Source organism: Balaenoptera physalus (genome assembly GCF_965194825.1).
Source record: "Balaenoptera physalus genome assembly, chromosome: 9".
NCBI classification, from domain to species: Eukaryota; Metazoa; Chordata; class Mammalia; order Artiodactyla; family Balaenopteridae; genus Balaenoptera; species Balaenoptera physalus.
In genome coordinates, this window is record NC_138888.1 from 49,097,366 (window position 1) to 49,115,097 (window position 17,732).

Consider the following 17,732-nt stretch of genomic DNA (forward strand, 5'->3'; position numbering starts at 1 on the left):
ACAAAATAGTAGCAAACAGAATCCAACAACACATTAAAAGGATCATACACCACAATCAAGTGGGATTTATCCCAGGGATGCAAGGATTCTTCAATATACGCAAATCAATCAATGTGATACACCATATTACCAAACTGAAGAATAAAAACCATAGGATCATCTCAATAGATGCAGAAAAAGCTTTTGACAAAATTCAACACCCATTTATGATAAAAACTCTCCAGAAAGTGGCCATAGAGGGAACCTACCTCAACATAATAAAGGCCATATACGACAAACCCACAGCAAACATCATTCTCAACGGTGAAAAACTGAAAGCATTTCCTCTAAGATGAGGAACAAGACAAGGATGTCCATTCTCGCCGCTATTATTCAACATAGTTTTGGAAGTCTTAGCCACAGCAATCAGAGAAGAAAAAGAAATAAAAGGAATACAAACTGGAAAAGAAGAAGTAAAACAGTCACTGTTTACAGATGACTTGATACTATACGTAGAGAATCCTAAAGATGCCACCAGAAAATGACTAGAGCTAATCAGTGAATTTGGTAGAATAGCGGGATACAGAATTAATGCACAGAAATCTCTTGCATTCCTATACACTAATGATGAAAAATCTGAAAGAGAAATTAAGGAAATACTCCCATTTACCACTGCAACAAAAAGAATAAAATACCTAGGAAAAACCTACCTAAGGTGACAAAAGACCTGTATGCAGAAAACTAGAAGACACTGATGAAAGAAATTAAAGATGATACCAACAGATGGAGAGATATACCATGTTCTTGGGTTGGAAGGATCAACATTGTGAAAATGACTATACTACCCAAAGCAATCTACAGATTCAATGCAATCCGTAGCAAACTACCAATGGCGTTTTTCACAGAACTAGAACAAAAAATTTCACAATTTGTATGGAAACACAAAAGACCCTGAATAGCCAAAGCAATCTTGAGAAAGAAAAACGGAGCTGGAGGAATCAGACTCCCTGACTTCAGACTATACTACAAAAGCTACAGTAATCAAGAAAGTATGGTACTGGCACAAAAATAGAAATATAGATCAATGGCACAGGATAGAAAGCCCAGAGATAAACCCACGCACCTATGGTCAACTAATCTATGACAAAGGAGGCAAGGATATACAATGGAGAAAAGACAGCTTCTTCAATAAGTGGTGCTGGGAAAACTGGACAGCTATATGTAAAAGAATGAAATTAGAACACTCCCTGACACCATACACAAAAATAAAGTCAAAAGGATTAAAGACCTAAATGTAAGATCAGACACTATAAAACTCTTAGAGGAAAACATAGGAAGAACACTCTTTGACATACATCACAGCAAGATCTTTTTTGATCTACCTCCTAGAGTAATGGAAATAAAAACAAAAATAAACAAATGGGACCTAATGAAACTTAAAAGCTTTTGCAAAGCAAAGGAAACTACAAACAAGACGACAAGACAACCCTCAGAATGAGAGAAAATATTTGCAAACGAATCAACTGACCAAGGGTTAATCTCTAAAATATATAAATAGCTCATGCAGCTCAATATTTAAAAAACAAACAACCCAATCAAAAAATGGGCAGAAGACCTAAACAGACATTTCTCCAAAGAAGACACACAGATGGCCAAGAAGCACATGAAAAGCTACTCAACATCACTAATTATTAGAGAAATGCAAATCAAAACCACAATGAGGTATAATCTCACACCAGTTAGAATGGGCGTCATCAGAAAATCTACCAACAACAAATGCTGGAGAGGGTGTGGAAAAAAGGGAACCCTCTTGCACTGTTGGTGGGAATGTAAATTGATACAGCCACTATGGAGAACAGTATGGAGGTTCCTTAAAAAACTAAAGATAGAATTACCATATGACCGAGCAATCCCACTACTGGACATATACCCAGAGAAAACTGTAATTCAAAAAGACACATGCACCCCAATGTTCATTGCAGCACTATTTACAATAGCCAGGTCATGGAAGCAACCTAAATGCCCATTGACAGACGAATGGATAAAGAAGATGTGGTACATATATACAATGGAATATTACTCAGCCATAAAAAGGAAGGAAATTGGGTCATTTGTAGAGACGTGGATGGATCTAGAGACTGTCATACAGAGTAAAGTAAGTGAGGAAGAGAAAAACAAATATCGTATATTAACGCATATATGTGGAACCTAGAAAAATGGTACACATGAACCGGTCTGCAGGGCAGAGATGTAGATGCAGAGAACAAACGTATGGACACCAGTGGGGGAGAGTGGCGGGGGGCAGGGTGGTGGTGTGATGAATTGGGAGATTGGGATTGACATGTATACACTAATAAGTATAAAATGAATAACTAATAAGAACCTGCTATATAAAAAAATAAATAAAATTCAAAAAAAAATTAAATAAATAAAATAAAACAAAAAAAGAATGCAGGCAGGAATTCTCTACCTGGGTTGAAATAAATAGCAAAGTCTGGATTTCATTAATAAAAATATTTCATATCAAGCCTATGAACAAGCACTTCAAAATACCACTTCTTGTACCCTTTGGTGCTCAGACTGAGCTGACCTTAAACTAAGCCCATTGTTTTAGACAACTTACTGTTAGGAGTTAAGATTTTTCTATGAATGGAAAAAACAAAAGGAGAAACATTTTTTCTTGGCTCCAGAGAACATATGTATCCTGACTGACATCTAACTCTGAGGCACTGCAAGCAAAAGCATTTAAATTCACAAGCTCTGATTTGCTGCTGTAGACAGCAATGCGTAAGTGACACTGCTTACAGTTTAAGCACTGAAAAGGAGGATTTTTCCTTGTAAACTGCGAAATTTCTGAAAGGAAATCTTTAAGATAGCTAACAGTTTTTGAACAGCGACATGAAGAAGCCAAGTCCTTACCTTACAAAAGAACTTGACATGAGTCCAACAAATCCAACAGCAGCACCCACGACAGCTGTTCTCCGGCAACCAAACACGTCTGTGAAGACGCTGACGATTGGGCAGCAGAAGAAAATCATCCCCATGGAGAGAGAACTTACCCATGCTGTAAAAGAGGAAAAAAAGGGACGTTATGACATGGTAAATTCTATTCGTCCTTACCTAATAAGATATAATACATATTCAGAAAAGTATTAATGCAGAAAAGATATTACCCAGATTGATGAATGGGGGGAAGTTGGAATAAGTAACAAATTTGAATCACAGATCAAAGGGTTGACCAATACTAATTATAATTAGCAAAGCAATTATTTGTGTTTAATGGAACTCTTGAAAAGTTTGTATTCTTAAATAAATCAAACATTCTCCTGTGACCTAAACACGATTAATCTCTATCCTGATATCTATGGTTAATTTTAAACAACTTCAAATCTATGGAAAGAAATTTATTTCAAAAAATTGAGATACATTTAGGAACGCGTGCCTAGGTGATGAAACTGCAAAGAAATGATGACCACCGAACTCAATACAGTGGTGAAACTCAGGGGAGAAAAAGGAATTATAATCATCTGGACCCAGTAGATAAGAACTGAACATTTGCCTAGAGTCTGGGCTTTGTGCTTTTGTTAAAGGAATCAAGTCGTACACAGGTAGGCTGTTTGTTGACCTGGATAACAGTTACTGTGTATTCACTTTATTTATAAAACCATACATACATTTTATCTTCTTTTCTGAAAGTATGCTATCTTTCACAATAGAAAAGATTTAAGAATCAGGTCATAATTTCCTGTTCTGATCTGTAAAGACCAAAGCAAAAGGAAAGCCAAAAAGAGAAACATACTGAGTACAAATGATCATAAATTTGTGCCCAAGAAATGAGTGATCTTATAGGATATAAAATCTGTAAATTCTTAAAAAGTATATAAACTAGTGGGGCCTAAGTGAACATGAGCTATAAAACAAACAGACCTGGGTCCAAATCCCCCAGCTCTGTAACTACAATATATCCTTCAGCAGGTCACTTCCTCTGAGTCTGTTTTCTCATCTTGAAAGGGAATTGAACACAGACTTTTCCAGAATTACTAAGGATTAGAGAAAATGTATCTAAACCACTGCATCTAGCACAGGAACAATTAATAATTCAGAGTTTTAACAACAACAACAAATTGTCTTATAAAATGAAACAGATGATCTCCAGCGCTCCATCCAGCTCTGACAGTCTACTAGTATATTACTCTATTTCCTCATCAAAGGAATTAAGTCCAGATCCTGGACTAATGACCATTTCTTAATAATGTGGTCCAAATGGATCTTCACCAGACTAACTCACTTATATGTGGAATCTAAAATATGGCACAAATGAACCTATCTACAAAACAGAAACAGACTCATAGACATAGAAAACAGACTTGTGGCTGCCAAGGAGGAGGGAAGAGGGAGAGGGATTGACTGGGAGTTTGGGGTTGGTAGACGCAAACTATTACATTTAGAATGGATAAACAACAAGGTCCTAATGTATAGCACAGGGAACTATATTCAATATCCTGTGATAAACCATAATGGAAAAGAATATACAAAAAAAGAATGTCTATATGTGTATAACTGAGTCACTTTGCTGTACAGCAGAGATTGGTACAACACTGTACATCAACTACACTTCAATAAAACACACACACACACACACACAATGAAGAGACTGTACAAAAAATGCAGTCTTGGCTTAGGTGTTGGTGGGGGAATTCAGAAGTGGACAGTAGAGAGGCGATTGGCCAGATGAACTAGCACAACCTCAACCCCAGATGTGCAGAGCTGTTTAGTATGGGCTTGCTCAAGGAGAAGTGCAAATTTTTTAGTCTATGTTATATAAAAATGTCACTGATTTATAATAATTTAATCTTATTCAAAAAAAGTTTAGTCATCTATCCTGTTTATGAAACAATCTAAACAACCTAGGCAGACTAGAAGAATAGCATCCTAACGTTTATTTTTGGATAAAGGTGCTTTTACAATTAAGTGAAACACCAACACTAAATAGGAGCCCACATTAAGAAATCCAAGAGCGGAATTCCCTGGAGGTCCAGTGGTTAGGACTCCGCATTTCCACTGCAGGGGGCACGGGTTCGATCCCAGGTCAGGAAACTAGGATCCCGCATTCTGTGTGGTCCGGCCAAAAAAAAGAAATCTAAGAACATATACTTACATTGCATGTAATGCTCACAATAAGTCAAGGCACTTTTCAAGAATAAAAACAAGGCTTAATGCATTACCATAGACGTCGGACTACTGCAATGCCAAACGTGAAAATTTTTACAGAATTTTTATGTCCACTGAACATGCACTAACTGCAGGATATAATCAAATATAACTTTATTTTTGTCTCGGCTATCCTCTTAAAATGTATGCAGGGAGAAAATGTTCCCCTGGCACTGGATGACCACTCAGCAGGCCCACATGATTCTTCTAGCCAGTGCTAAGTAACAAAGTCCTACAGTCACTTTAGGTTACAAACCAATCTTCACTAGGTAATCAAATCTCTTTTCCCACCCCCAGCTGGGAAAAGAGTAAGCTCAGCTATGTCTCTTTTCCATGACCCTTCTCCCCTTCCCTAGCTGTTGTTGTCTCCAAAGTGGGCATGAGAGAGAGGAGTGCTGGGAGACGGAAGGCAACAAGATTCCAACTTAAGAGGTCCTGCCAAAAGGCCTGTCTGGTGATGTCTGAAGTGGACTCTTTTCCTCAGATGCACTTCTGTGGGTTCTTCAGAGTCTCACCTCAGAGTTTCTTCTGGCTATAGCTCCACCGACGTGGATAGTTCAGTGGATAGTTCATTCTCCTCCTGGCTTTTTGGCTGTCACTTAAAAGACTCACTGTTGGAGCCTCATTGCCCTTCTAGGCGGTTTATTTGGGCAGGAATTAAAACAGCTCCAGGCCGCCTCTCTCCTCCACTAGGCCTGCCTCTGCTCTGCAGGAAGTATTCATATTTCTTTTGCCCTGACAAACACTGGAGTGTAGGCAAATTCCAACACAGCCTACCTCTTGCTGTGGGAGCAGTCAGCCAGCTACAGTTCTCTCCTTGATGGATTTCTCAGGGGATCCAGACCTCAGTCCTCTGTACCCCCTAACTGAAGAGAATTCTTTAAATCTCTAAGTGGTCCCTCTAAAGCCCCTCTCACTAGATATCAAGTGAAAGAGCTTGTACCCCCAGCTCTCCCATGGTGTGTGTGTGTGGGGGGGAAGCAACAGCATAATTTTTAAAAGAATCCTCACAAAGTGTTCTTCCATGACCCGTAAGTATCCTTCTTATGTGTTTCAGAGCCTCAAACTGGTTCTTGAACATGAAATACCCCACTTCCAAATTTCACACTCTTGTACCTTAATGCCTCTGCTAAAGTTCCAACATCTTTTTTTTTTTTTTTTAATTTTTGGCCGCACCACGCAGCATGCAGGGTCTTAGTTCCCCGACCAGTGACAGAACCCGTGCCCCCTGCAGTGGAAGTGGGGAGTCTTAACCACTGGACCGCCACGGAAGTCCCCCAACATCTTATGTTACAATAAAAATTAGGAACAGATGAGGTTAGGTCTATCTTCTGATCAAATTCAGGAAGAAATTAATTCTTGTGAAGATTAAGTGAGACTTTTTTTTTTTTTTTTAAATTTTTGGCCACACTGCACTGTATGCGGGATCTTAACTTCCCGAACCAGGGATTGAACCCATGCCCCCTGCAGTGGAAGCAGGTAGTCCTAACCACTGGACCACCAGGGAATTCAAGAAATTCATTTTTTTAAAAATTTTTATTGGAGTATAGTTGATTTACAATGTTGTGTTAGTTTCAGGTGTACTGCAAAATGAATCAGTTATACATATACATATATCCACTCTTTTTTTCTAATATTCTTTTCCCATATAGGCCATTACAGAGACTACTGAGTACAGTTCTCTGTGCTATACAGCAGTTTCTTATTAGTTATCTATTTTATATATAGTAGTGTGTATATGTAAATCTCAATCTTCCAATTTATCCCTTCCCCTCTTATCCCCTAGTAACCATAAGTTTGTTTTCCACACCTGTGACTCTACTTCTGCTTTGTAAATAAGTTCATTTGTACCCTTTTTTTTTTTAAGATTCTACATATAAGCAATATCACATGATATTTGTCTTTCTGTGTCTGACTTACTTCACTCAGTATGACAATCTCTAGGTCCATCCATGTTGCTGCAAATGGCATTATGTTGTTCTTTTTTATGACTAATATTCCACTGTATACATGTACCACATCTTCTTTATCCATTCCTCTGTTGATGGACATTTAGGTTGTTTCCATGTTCTGGCTATGGTAAATAGTGCTGCAGCGAACATTGGGGGTACATGTATCTTTTCAAATTATGATTTTCTCCAAATATATGCCCAGGAGTGAAACTGCTGGGTCATATGGTAGCTCTATTTTTAATTTTTTAAGGAACCTCCATACTGTTCTCCATAGTGGCTACCAATTTATATCCCCACCAACAGTGTAGGAGGGTTCCCTTTTCTCCACACCCTCTCCAGCATTTACTGTTTGTAGGGTTTTTTAAAAATATTTATTTATTTATTTGGTTGTGCCGGGTCTTAGTTGCGGCAGGCAGGCTCCTTAGCTGTAGCGTGTGTGGGATCTAGCTCCCTGACCAGCAATCGAACGAGGACCCCCTGCATTGGGAGTGCGGAGTCTTATCCACTGCGCCACCAGGGAAGTCCCCACTTGTAGATTTTTTGATGATGCCCATTCTGACCAGTGTGAGGTGATACCTTATTGTAGTTTTGATTTGCGTTTCTCTAATAATCAGTGATGTTGAGCATCCTTTCATGTGCTTTTTGGCCATCTATATGTCTTCTTTGGAGAAATGTCTATTTAGATCTTCCACCCATTTTTTGATTGGGTTATTTTCTTGATATTGAGCTGCATGAGCTGTTTGTATATTTTGGAGATTAATCCCTTGTTGGTTGCTTCATTTGCAAATATTTTCTCCCATTCTGAGGGTTGTCTTTTTCTTTTGTTTATGGTTTCCTTTGCTATGCAAACACTTTTAAGTTTAATTAGATCCCATTTGTTTATTTTTGCTTTTATTTTCATTACTCTAGGAGGTGGGTCAAAAAAGATCTTGCTGCGATTTATGTCAAAGAGTGTTCTGCCTATGTTTTCACCTAAGAGTTTTATAGTGTCCGGCCTTACATTTAGGTTTTTAATCCATTTTGAACTTATTTTTGTGTATGGTGTTAGGGAGTGTTCTAATTTCATTCTTTTACATGTAGCTGTCCAGTTTCCCCAGCACCACTTATTGAAGAGGCTCTCTTTTCTCCACTGTATATTCTTGACTCCTTCATCATAGATTAGATGACCAAGAAATTAATTCTTGAATGAATATATTACTCGGCACTGTAAACTCATAAAATTTCTCGTTTTTGTAGAATTTTAACATGGCATGACAAAGAATCCAAGGTCTTATGGGTTTTATGCTATACACCATAAAAATAAAAGAGACTGTTGTTCTCTTTTACCCCTTCCAAGTCTGACTATGATTATTATTAATAACAGAAACAGAGAAACTGAAAGACATAGTCACTATACCCACCATGGTAAAATTCTTGTTTAAAAAAATGCAAACTAGCCCTAATCCCTCTATGTAATTCAACCAAACACCCACACAGGGTTTCCTAATGTTGCTGAAGAGCAAATATTTTTCAATGGAAGAGGTACTATTTAAAATATGGAATAACAACTTCTCCGAGTAAAAGTGCCTATTATGTTCTAGGCACTATCCTAGGCTGCTGAGAATATAAAAACAACTAAAAGATTTCTCTACCTTCCAATAATTTCCATCTAGTAACATATATGCAAACAGAGGTCCAACCAGAACACCATATAGAATGTGCTAATCACCTTAAAAAACACAGATGTCAAAAAATATGTAATGAAGAAGGGCTTAAAGATCTCCTGAAATTTTACCAGCTTGGAATCCCTAATCAGCAAACATTGTTACAGACTGTTGTACCTTCTTCACATTTGCAATACTGTTTTTCAAATGTATGTTAGTGATAAAATATGGATACATTTTAAAATGCTAATGACTTCATAGTAGACCTCTTTCTCATTAGGTATTTCTCAATGAATTGTACTTTATTTATTTACTGCTGTTGGAGGAGTGGCGTACACATGTATCTTAGGAATTGATTTTGAGGTTGTTGGCACTCCTCTATGATTCAAGTTAGCTATAACACAAAAGCCCATTTCCCTTAAAAAAAAAAAAAAAAAGAAAGAAAGAAAGGCTTTAGAATGTGCTTGTATACTCTTATTTGAATGTGTGCGTGTTTGATGTTACAGAGAGAAACATCCAAAAAATAGCCAGGTTGGGAAATCGTTTTTAAAAAATAACAATCAGCTTTCCAATTTCCCTATCCAGACCCTCTTTGTTTCCAACTCCATACTGAGAACAAATCCTCAGCTCTCAGTGCATGGCCAAAGGAGAATGCAAATCACTCGGAGAAAGTGGTTAGGTTTAATATTTTAAAAGATTTTTACTTGCATATTAAGTCAAACAAAGGTGTTATAATTATGCAGATGTAAATGATTGCAAGGACAAAGTGTTTACAATTGAAAACACCCACAGGGAAGACTGACTATAGTTAGTTTAAGGTTGATAAATATTCTTTTGCCCTGTTTTGAGAGCTCCAACCCCCATTTCCACTTGATCTTGGCCTCTTTCAAGACAGCTTTGCTCTATAATATCTGATCCTTGGTCTAACAGCCTCAAATAAAATGAAACAATATATCAAAACTGAGATTAAAATGCAAAATAGTATTTAACAAAGTCCCAATGACTTTTGGAGCATGGTGTTGTCTGGCAACTACACAATTTAGGAATGAGTAAATTGTACTTGATTTGACCATTTTATTGCCACCCTAAAGGTTATTTGGTAGTTATATGTCACTTAGGAGTGGTTTTTAAATTATTTGCTATCAACTTCTGTTAATGGCATCGGAGTGAAGTGGTCAAGTAAATCCTCCTGCAGATAATAACTGTGTGTGTGGGGGGGGGGACTTATTTAAACACACTGGAAAATGTTTAAAAACAGAAGTTAGAGGAGAGTTTACACTTGAGAAGCTGAAACTGGAAGAAATAAGAATTACAAGTTTGTGAGCTTTCTTGAGGATCAACAAACTATGCAGGTGCTGGGTAGACGAGTAAGGGGTCAAACTAAAGAAAAGCAAGAGATGGAGAAAAAGAAAAAAAGCAACAGCTGGACACTGTATGAACTGAACAGAGATAGCAGCTGCTACCCTAGCACAGGGAGACAGACTTTGCAGCCTGAGTCCAGGCAAACTAACTGCCGCCTAAGCACAAAAACTCAATAACCCTTGGAAGAATACGATGGAATAAGAGTTGCTTCAAATATTATCTGCAATGCCCAAGTATTGAACCTAAAATTACTAGACATGCAAAGAAACAGGTAATCAATATTAATTGACTCTGAATGGACTAAGATGTTGAATTCAGAAAACAAAGACTACAAAACGTCTATTACAATTATGTTAGAAGTATTAAAGGATAATATTTTCAAAGTAAGTTAAAATATGGTCTTATTGAGTGAACAGATAGTGAATCTCAACAGTAAAGTGTAAACTAGAAAAAAATGGAAATTCTAGGGGTGAAAAGTACAACAGCTGAAAAAAATGCATTTCAGTAGGATCACTAGCAACTTGGAGATAAAACTTAAGAATGAATCTGGGAATTTGAAGACAAAAATTACCCAATCCAAGAAAAGAGAGAAAAATAATATTGAAAAAGAATGAACAAAGTCTTAGAGATCTGTAGGACAAAAATCAAGAGGCCCGGGGACTTCCCTGGTGGTCCAGTGGTAAAGAGTCCACCTTACAATGCAGGGGACGCAGGTTTGATCCCTGGTCAGGGAACTAAGATCTCACATGCCGCGGGGCAGCTCCACACACCACAACTACTGAGCTCACGCATCTCAACTAGAGCCCGTGTGCCACACACTACAGAGCCCACGCACCCTGGAGCCTGCATGCCACAACTAGAGAAGAGAAAACCCACATGCCACAACTAGAGAGAAGCCCACGCACCACAAGGAAGAGCCCATGTGCCACAACGACAGATCCTGCATGCCTCAACGAAGATCCCGCGTGCCAAAACTAAGACCTGACGCAGCCAAAACTAAATAAAACAAATAAATAAATCATAAAAAAAAAAAATCAAGAGGCCCAACATAAATATAACTGAAGTCTTAGAAAAGAGAGAAAGAGAAAAGAGCAGAAGGTCTTCCCTGGTAGCGCAATGGTTAAGAATCAGCCTGCCAATGCAGGGGTCACGGGTTCGAGCTCTGGTCCGGGAAGATCCCACATGTTGCAGAGCAACTAAGCCCGTGCGCCACAACTACTGAGCCTGTGCTCTAGAGCCCACGAGCCACAACTACTGAAGCCCGCGCGTCTAGAGCCCGTGCTCTGCAAAAAGAGAAGCCACCGCAATGAGAAGCCCGCGCACCACAACGAAGAGTAGCCCCGCTCACTGCAACTAGAGAAAGCCGCATGCAGCAACAAAGACAAGGAAGGGAGGGAGGGAGGGAGGAAGGAAGGAAGGAAGAAAAAAAGAGCAGAAAAAGATATATGAAGAAATAATGCCCCCCACCCCAAAACCACAAATTTTGTGGAAAACATTAATTTACAAAAACAAAACAAAAAAAACACATTAACTTACAAATCTAAGAAGCTCAGAGAAATGCCAGCAGTATAAACTCTAAGCAAACCATTCCTAAGCACATCATGGTTAATCTTCTGAATGCCAAAGATAAAGAAACAATTCTGAAAGCATCCAGAGAAAATCGACATACTGAGGGAGAACAATGATACCATTATCAGTTGGCTTCTCATAAGAACTAATGGAGGACAGAAGACACTGGAACTGTCATATTAAAAGTGCTGAAAGAGAATAAACTGTCAATCATGAAGTCTACAACCAGCTACTAGCCTTCAAAAAGTGAAGGCAAAATAAAGATATTTTCAGATAATAAAAACTGAGAGACTGTGTCACCAGATTTCCACTGCAAGAAATCGTAAAGAAAGTTCTATAGACTGAAGGGAAATGATACCAGCTAGCAATTTGGGTCCAAAGGAAGGACTGAAACATACAAACACACACAACACACTGTTTTCTCATAATTTCTTTATAAGATATATGACTATTTAAAGCAAAAATTATAACACCATATAAAGATGTATTGTATACATGATGACAACAGCACTAAAGATGAAGGTAAACAAAAATATACTGCTGCAAGAGTCCTATATTTCATCTGAAGCAATTTCATATCAACTTAAAATACATTGAGATGTATGTTGTAATCCCTAGAGAAAGCACTTTAAAAAATGCAAAGAGATACAGCGAAAGCCAATAGAGAAATTAAAATTGATTACTAAAAATTAGTTGATTAATGAAAGGAAGGAAGAAGAGAAAGAACAGAAGAAAAAGAGGCAGATGAGACACATAAAAAACAAATAGCAAAATATCAAACCTAAATATGCCCATATCAGTAATGACATTAAATAAAGATTCCAATCAAATGACAAGATTGTCTAACTGCATAAAAAAAAATCAAGAATCAATTATATTGTTTAAAGAGAAGCACTTTAAATATAAATACACAAATAACTTGGAAATAAAAAAGATATGTCATGTAAATAATAACCCCAAAAAGGCTGGAGTGACTGTACTAATCTTAGACAAAATAGACTTCAAGACAAGTAGTATTACAAGAAACAAAGAGGGCTACTTCATAATGATAAAAGTCTCAACACATCAGGAAGATATAACAATGACAAGCTTATGCACACCTAATATAACAGAGCTTCAGAAATACAGGAAGGAAATGTGATCCCTACCTTATACCATATTTTTAAATTACCTCAAAATGGATCACAAAAGTGAAATGTGAAACTGAAAAGTATACAACGTCTAGAAGAAAACATTGGAGAAAATCTTTTGTGACCTTGGGTTAGGCAAAGGTTTCTTAGATACAACAGCAAAAACATAATCCAGGGACTTCCCTGGTGGCACAGTGGTTAAGAATCCGCCTGCCAATGCAGGGGACACAGTTTGATCCCTGGTCCGCAAAGATCCCACATGCCGCGGAGCAACTAAGCCCGTGTGCCTAAACTACTGAGCCTGCGCTCTAGAGCCCGTGAGCCACAACTACTGAGCCCGCATGCCACAATTACTGATGCCCACGCGCCTAGAGTCCATGCTCCGCAACAAGAGAAGCCACCACAATGAGAAGCCCGTGTACCACAAGGAAGAGTAGCCCCCGCTTGCCACAACTAGAGAAAGCCCAGGTGCAGCAATGAAGACCCAATGAAAAAAGAAAGGAAGGGACAGAGGGAGGGATGAAGGGAGTGAGGGAGGGAGGGAAGAATGAATATTAAAAAGAAAAAAACATAGTCCATAAGAAAAAACTGATAAACTTCACTTCAGCCAAACTAAGAACTTCTATTTGAAAGACACTGTTAAAAGAAAGAAAATACAAGCCACAACTGGGAGGAAAGATTGGCAAATTTATATATCTTACCAAAAAACCTGTATCCAGATTATATAAAGAATTCTCAAAACTCAATAACCAAGCAACCCAATTAAAAAAAATAGGTAAAAGATTTGAATACTCACTTCGCAAAAGATTATACAAATGGAAAATATGCATTTTTGAAAAGATGCTCAACATCATTAGTCATGAGGGAAATGGAAATTAAAATAACAATGAAAAAACACACACACCTATTAGAATGGCTAAAACGTCTAATCATACCAACTGTTGGTAAGGATGTTTAACAACTGGACTGTCATACGCTGCTACTGGGAATATAAAATTGCACAACCACTTAGGAGAACTGTTTAGGATTTTTTTTTAAGTTAAATATACCCCTATCATATGACCCAGCCATTCCACTCCTATGTATTTACCTAAGAGAAACAAGAGCATATGTCCATACAAAACTTGTGTATAGATGTTTATAGCTGCTTTATTTCTAATAGTCAAAAACTGCAAAGAATCCAAACATCCAGAAATAAGTGACTGGATAAACAAATTATGGTATATTCATATAATGGAATACTACTCACCAAAAAACCAGGAGTGAACTATTAATAAATACAACAACATGGATGAATACCAAAATAATCACACTCAGTGAAAAAAGTCAGATCAAAAAGGAGTACATAAAGCATGATTCCATTTATAAAAAATTCTAAAAAATACAAATTAATATACAGGACAGGAAGCATATCAGTGTTCACCTGGTTGTGGGGAGGCATCTGGAGGGAGGGACTGCCAAAGATACAAAGAAACCTGAGTGGGATGGATATGTTCCCTATCTTGACTGTGGTGGTGGTGTTTCACTGGTGTATACATGTGACAAACTCATCAAATTATATACTTTAAACACGTAGCTTATTTCATGTCAATTATACAATAATGCTGCTCTTCAAAAAAAAATAAGAGAAACCTTGTATTTATATGAGATGGTGGATGTTCACTGAACTTAATTGTGATAATCATTTCATGATGTATGTAAGTCAAATCATTATGCTGTATACCTTATACTTGTAACTGACATACAGCACTGTGCATCTCAATAAAAGTGGAAGGAAAAAATACAAACCTATATGGAAGATTTCAACAACGACAACAACAAAAACCAGATATCATAAAAAGACAAACACACAAAACAAAACTGACAGAACTAAAGGGAGAACTAGAGAAATCCACAATCACAGTTGTGTATTTTAGCACAGAACTCTCAATAATTAATAGAACAGGAAGACCAAAATTTTGAGTTAAATATAAAAATCTGGATGACACTATCAAGCATCTTAACCTAACTGACATTTATAGAACACATCCAACACCAATTGCAGGTAACTGTTTGCTCTGCCAAGGAAACTGTTAATCACTGATGAGAGTGGGATGGGGAAAGAAGGAAGGAGAACTAACACACATAAAATGCCTCCTAATCCATGGGTAGCGCCTGCATAAAACTGTCATCAGATTCTCAGGCAACGCTGTGAGGTATTAGGTTCATTTTAAAGATGGGGGAAAAAGAGATAAGAGGTGTTGATATTTAGCAACTTGCCAAGGTTATGCAACTTTGGTGAGATTCCAGGTGAAAAAAGGAATAAGAAGACATGCCCAAGAGTCCTTCATTAAAAAACATCTACCAGGGCTTCCCTGGTGGAGCAGTGGTTAAGAATCCGCCTGCCAGTGCAGGGGACACAGGTTCGAGCCCTGGTCTGGGAAGATCCCACATGCCACAGAGCAACTAAGCCCATGCACCACACCTACTGAGCCTGCACTCTAGAGCCCGCAAGCTACAACTACTGAGCCCATGTGCCACAACTACTGAAGCCCGCACACCTAGAGCCCACGCTCCACAACAAGAGAAGCCACCACAATGAGAGGCCTGCGCACCACAATGAAGAGTAGCCCACACTCGCCGCAACTAGAAAAAGCCCTCGTGCAGCAACAAAGACCCAACACAGCCAAAAATAAAATTAATTAATTATTTAATTTTTTAAAAAAATCCACCAAAGAAAAGGGAACCCTCCTACACTGTTGGTGGGAATGTAAATTGGTGCAGCCACTATGGAGAACAGTATGGAGGTTCCTTAAAAAACAAAAAATAGAGTTACCATATGATCCAGCAATCCCACTCCTGGGCATATATCTGGAAAAACAAAAATTTTAATTCAAAAAGATACATGCACCCCAATGTTCATAGCACTATTTTCAATAGCCAAGACATGGAAGCAACCTAACTGTCCATCGACAGATGAATGGTTAAGAAGATGTGGTATGTATATATATACACTATGGAATACTACTCAGCCATAAAAAATAATGAAATAATGCCATTTGCAGCAACATGGATGGACCTAGAGATTATCATACTAAGTGAAGTAAATGAGAAAGAGAAAGACAAATACCATATTATATCACTGATATGTGGAAACTAAAATATGATACAAATGAACTTATTTACAAAACAGAAACACTCACAGACATAGAAAACAAACTTGTTACCAAAGGGGAAAGGGGGTGGGGGAGGGATAAATTAGAAGTTTGGGATTAGCAGATAAAAACTACTATATATAAAATAGATAAACAACAAGGTCCTACTATATAGCACAGGGAACTTTATTCAATATCCTGTAATAAATCATAATGGAAAATAATATGAAATATATATTTATATGTATATATCTGAATCACTCTGCTGTACACTAGAAACTATATATATATACACATGTATATATACCTGAATCACTGTGCTGTACACCAGAAACTAACACCCTGTAAATTGACTATACTTCAATTTTAAAAATAATAATTTCATTAAATAGCAAAGAAATAAAAGAGAGCATAGGAAAACAATATAAAAGATTAACAAAACTAAGAGTTGGTTCTTTGGAAAGATAAACAAAACTGAGAAGCCTTTAGCTAGACTAACAACAACAACAAAAAAAGACAGGACTCAAATAATATTGTAAATGTACATGTACAGCATGGTGACTATAGGTTAACAGTACTCTATTGTACACTTGGAAGTTGCTAAGAGCATAAATCCTAAAATGCTCACCACAAAAATAAAATTGTAACTATGTGAGATGATAGATGTGTTAACTAACCTATTTGTGGTAATCATTTCACACTATGTATGTATATAAAATAAACACATTGTACACCTCAAAAAAATAGAAAAATCCCACCAGGCGCTCAGAGCCAGGCACCATGCTTGATGCTGATGAAAAGCTATCCCTCCCCAGAGAAGCTCACAATCTAACTTAATTACAAAATCTAGACCTCAGTCAAGATGACACAGTGAATTCATCCTCTGTTCCAAACACAAATTAACAATACAGTCAAAATATTTTTTTTAAAAAAGAAAAGGATACTGACAAAAAAAAACAAACAAACACACACCTAGCCATGAGCTACAGACTAGCTGCAAAAAGGGATGGGGCAGTAAGTTGAGCCTGCCTGCTGGGGCCCAGGTCAGGAAGCAGGCATTGGCAATTGTAAAGAGGACAAAAAGTGCTCCCTGTGAGATAGAAAAGGAGAGTCAAGCTCACCGGCTGAGGTGAGAGCCAGAACTCCCCCCACACCTTGTGACAGGAGGCTAAAAGTGAGAAGTTAGTGATTCCTATATACATTAAAGATTTGAAACCCTACAAGCCTCTAGGGGAGAAGGAGGATACAGACTCAGCCTTATGACCAGGCCCTGAAACAAGGTACCCACGGGCTCTCTGGCTGGGTCTGTAAGATTTTCAGTGTTACTGCGGAACAAGAAACTTAAAAGGCCTAATTCTAAACTGAGAATTCAGGGATCCAGGTGGAAGAAAGTATAAACCGATAGGTAGGGAGGGTAAAAAAAGGAGAGAATCAAACAAAACAATATACCTCCCACTCAGAATGATTCTGTAAACTCAAATTCCAAAAAACTGAAGCCAATCCAATGCTAAGACAGCCAACAAAATCACCAATTAGCAAATACAGTCACTCCAGATGAAATTAATTCTATAGACCAGTCTGACCACTCCAAAATAACTGTTTAGAACTTTCCAAGAAATAAAAGAATAATTTTCATTTTAGAAAATAAGAAATTATGAAACAAATAAGCAAAAATAAAACAAGTACATTAAAAAATGAAACAAGCAAAACTAAAACAAGTGCATAAAAATGTATTCATTAGAAATCCTGGAT

At 37.6% G+C, this 17,732-nt stretch overlaps 1 protein-coding gene and 1 long non-coding RNA gene across 2 annotated transcripts in view; one reads left to right on the forward strand and one right to left on the reverse strand.

The window, feature by feature from the left end:
• Window positions 1-17,732, forward strand: part of LOC309667195 — a 190,334-nt gene that overhangs the window by 113,138 nt on the left and 59,464 nt on the right. The gene's annotated exons all lie outside the window — the stretch shown is intronic.
• Window positions 1-17,732, reverse strand: part of SLC16A10 (solute carrier family 16 member 10) — a 138,004-nt gene that overhangs the window by 51,284 nt on the left and 68,988 nt on the right. Inside the window, 1 exon segment of the mRNA XM_082475299.1 lies at window positions 2,899-3,043. Within this exon segment, the coding sequence (XP_082331425.1) occupies window positions 2,899-3,043 (145 nt within the window).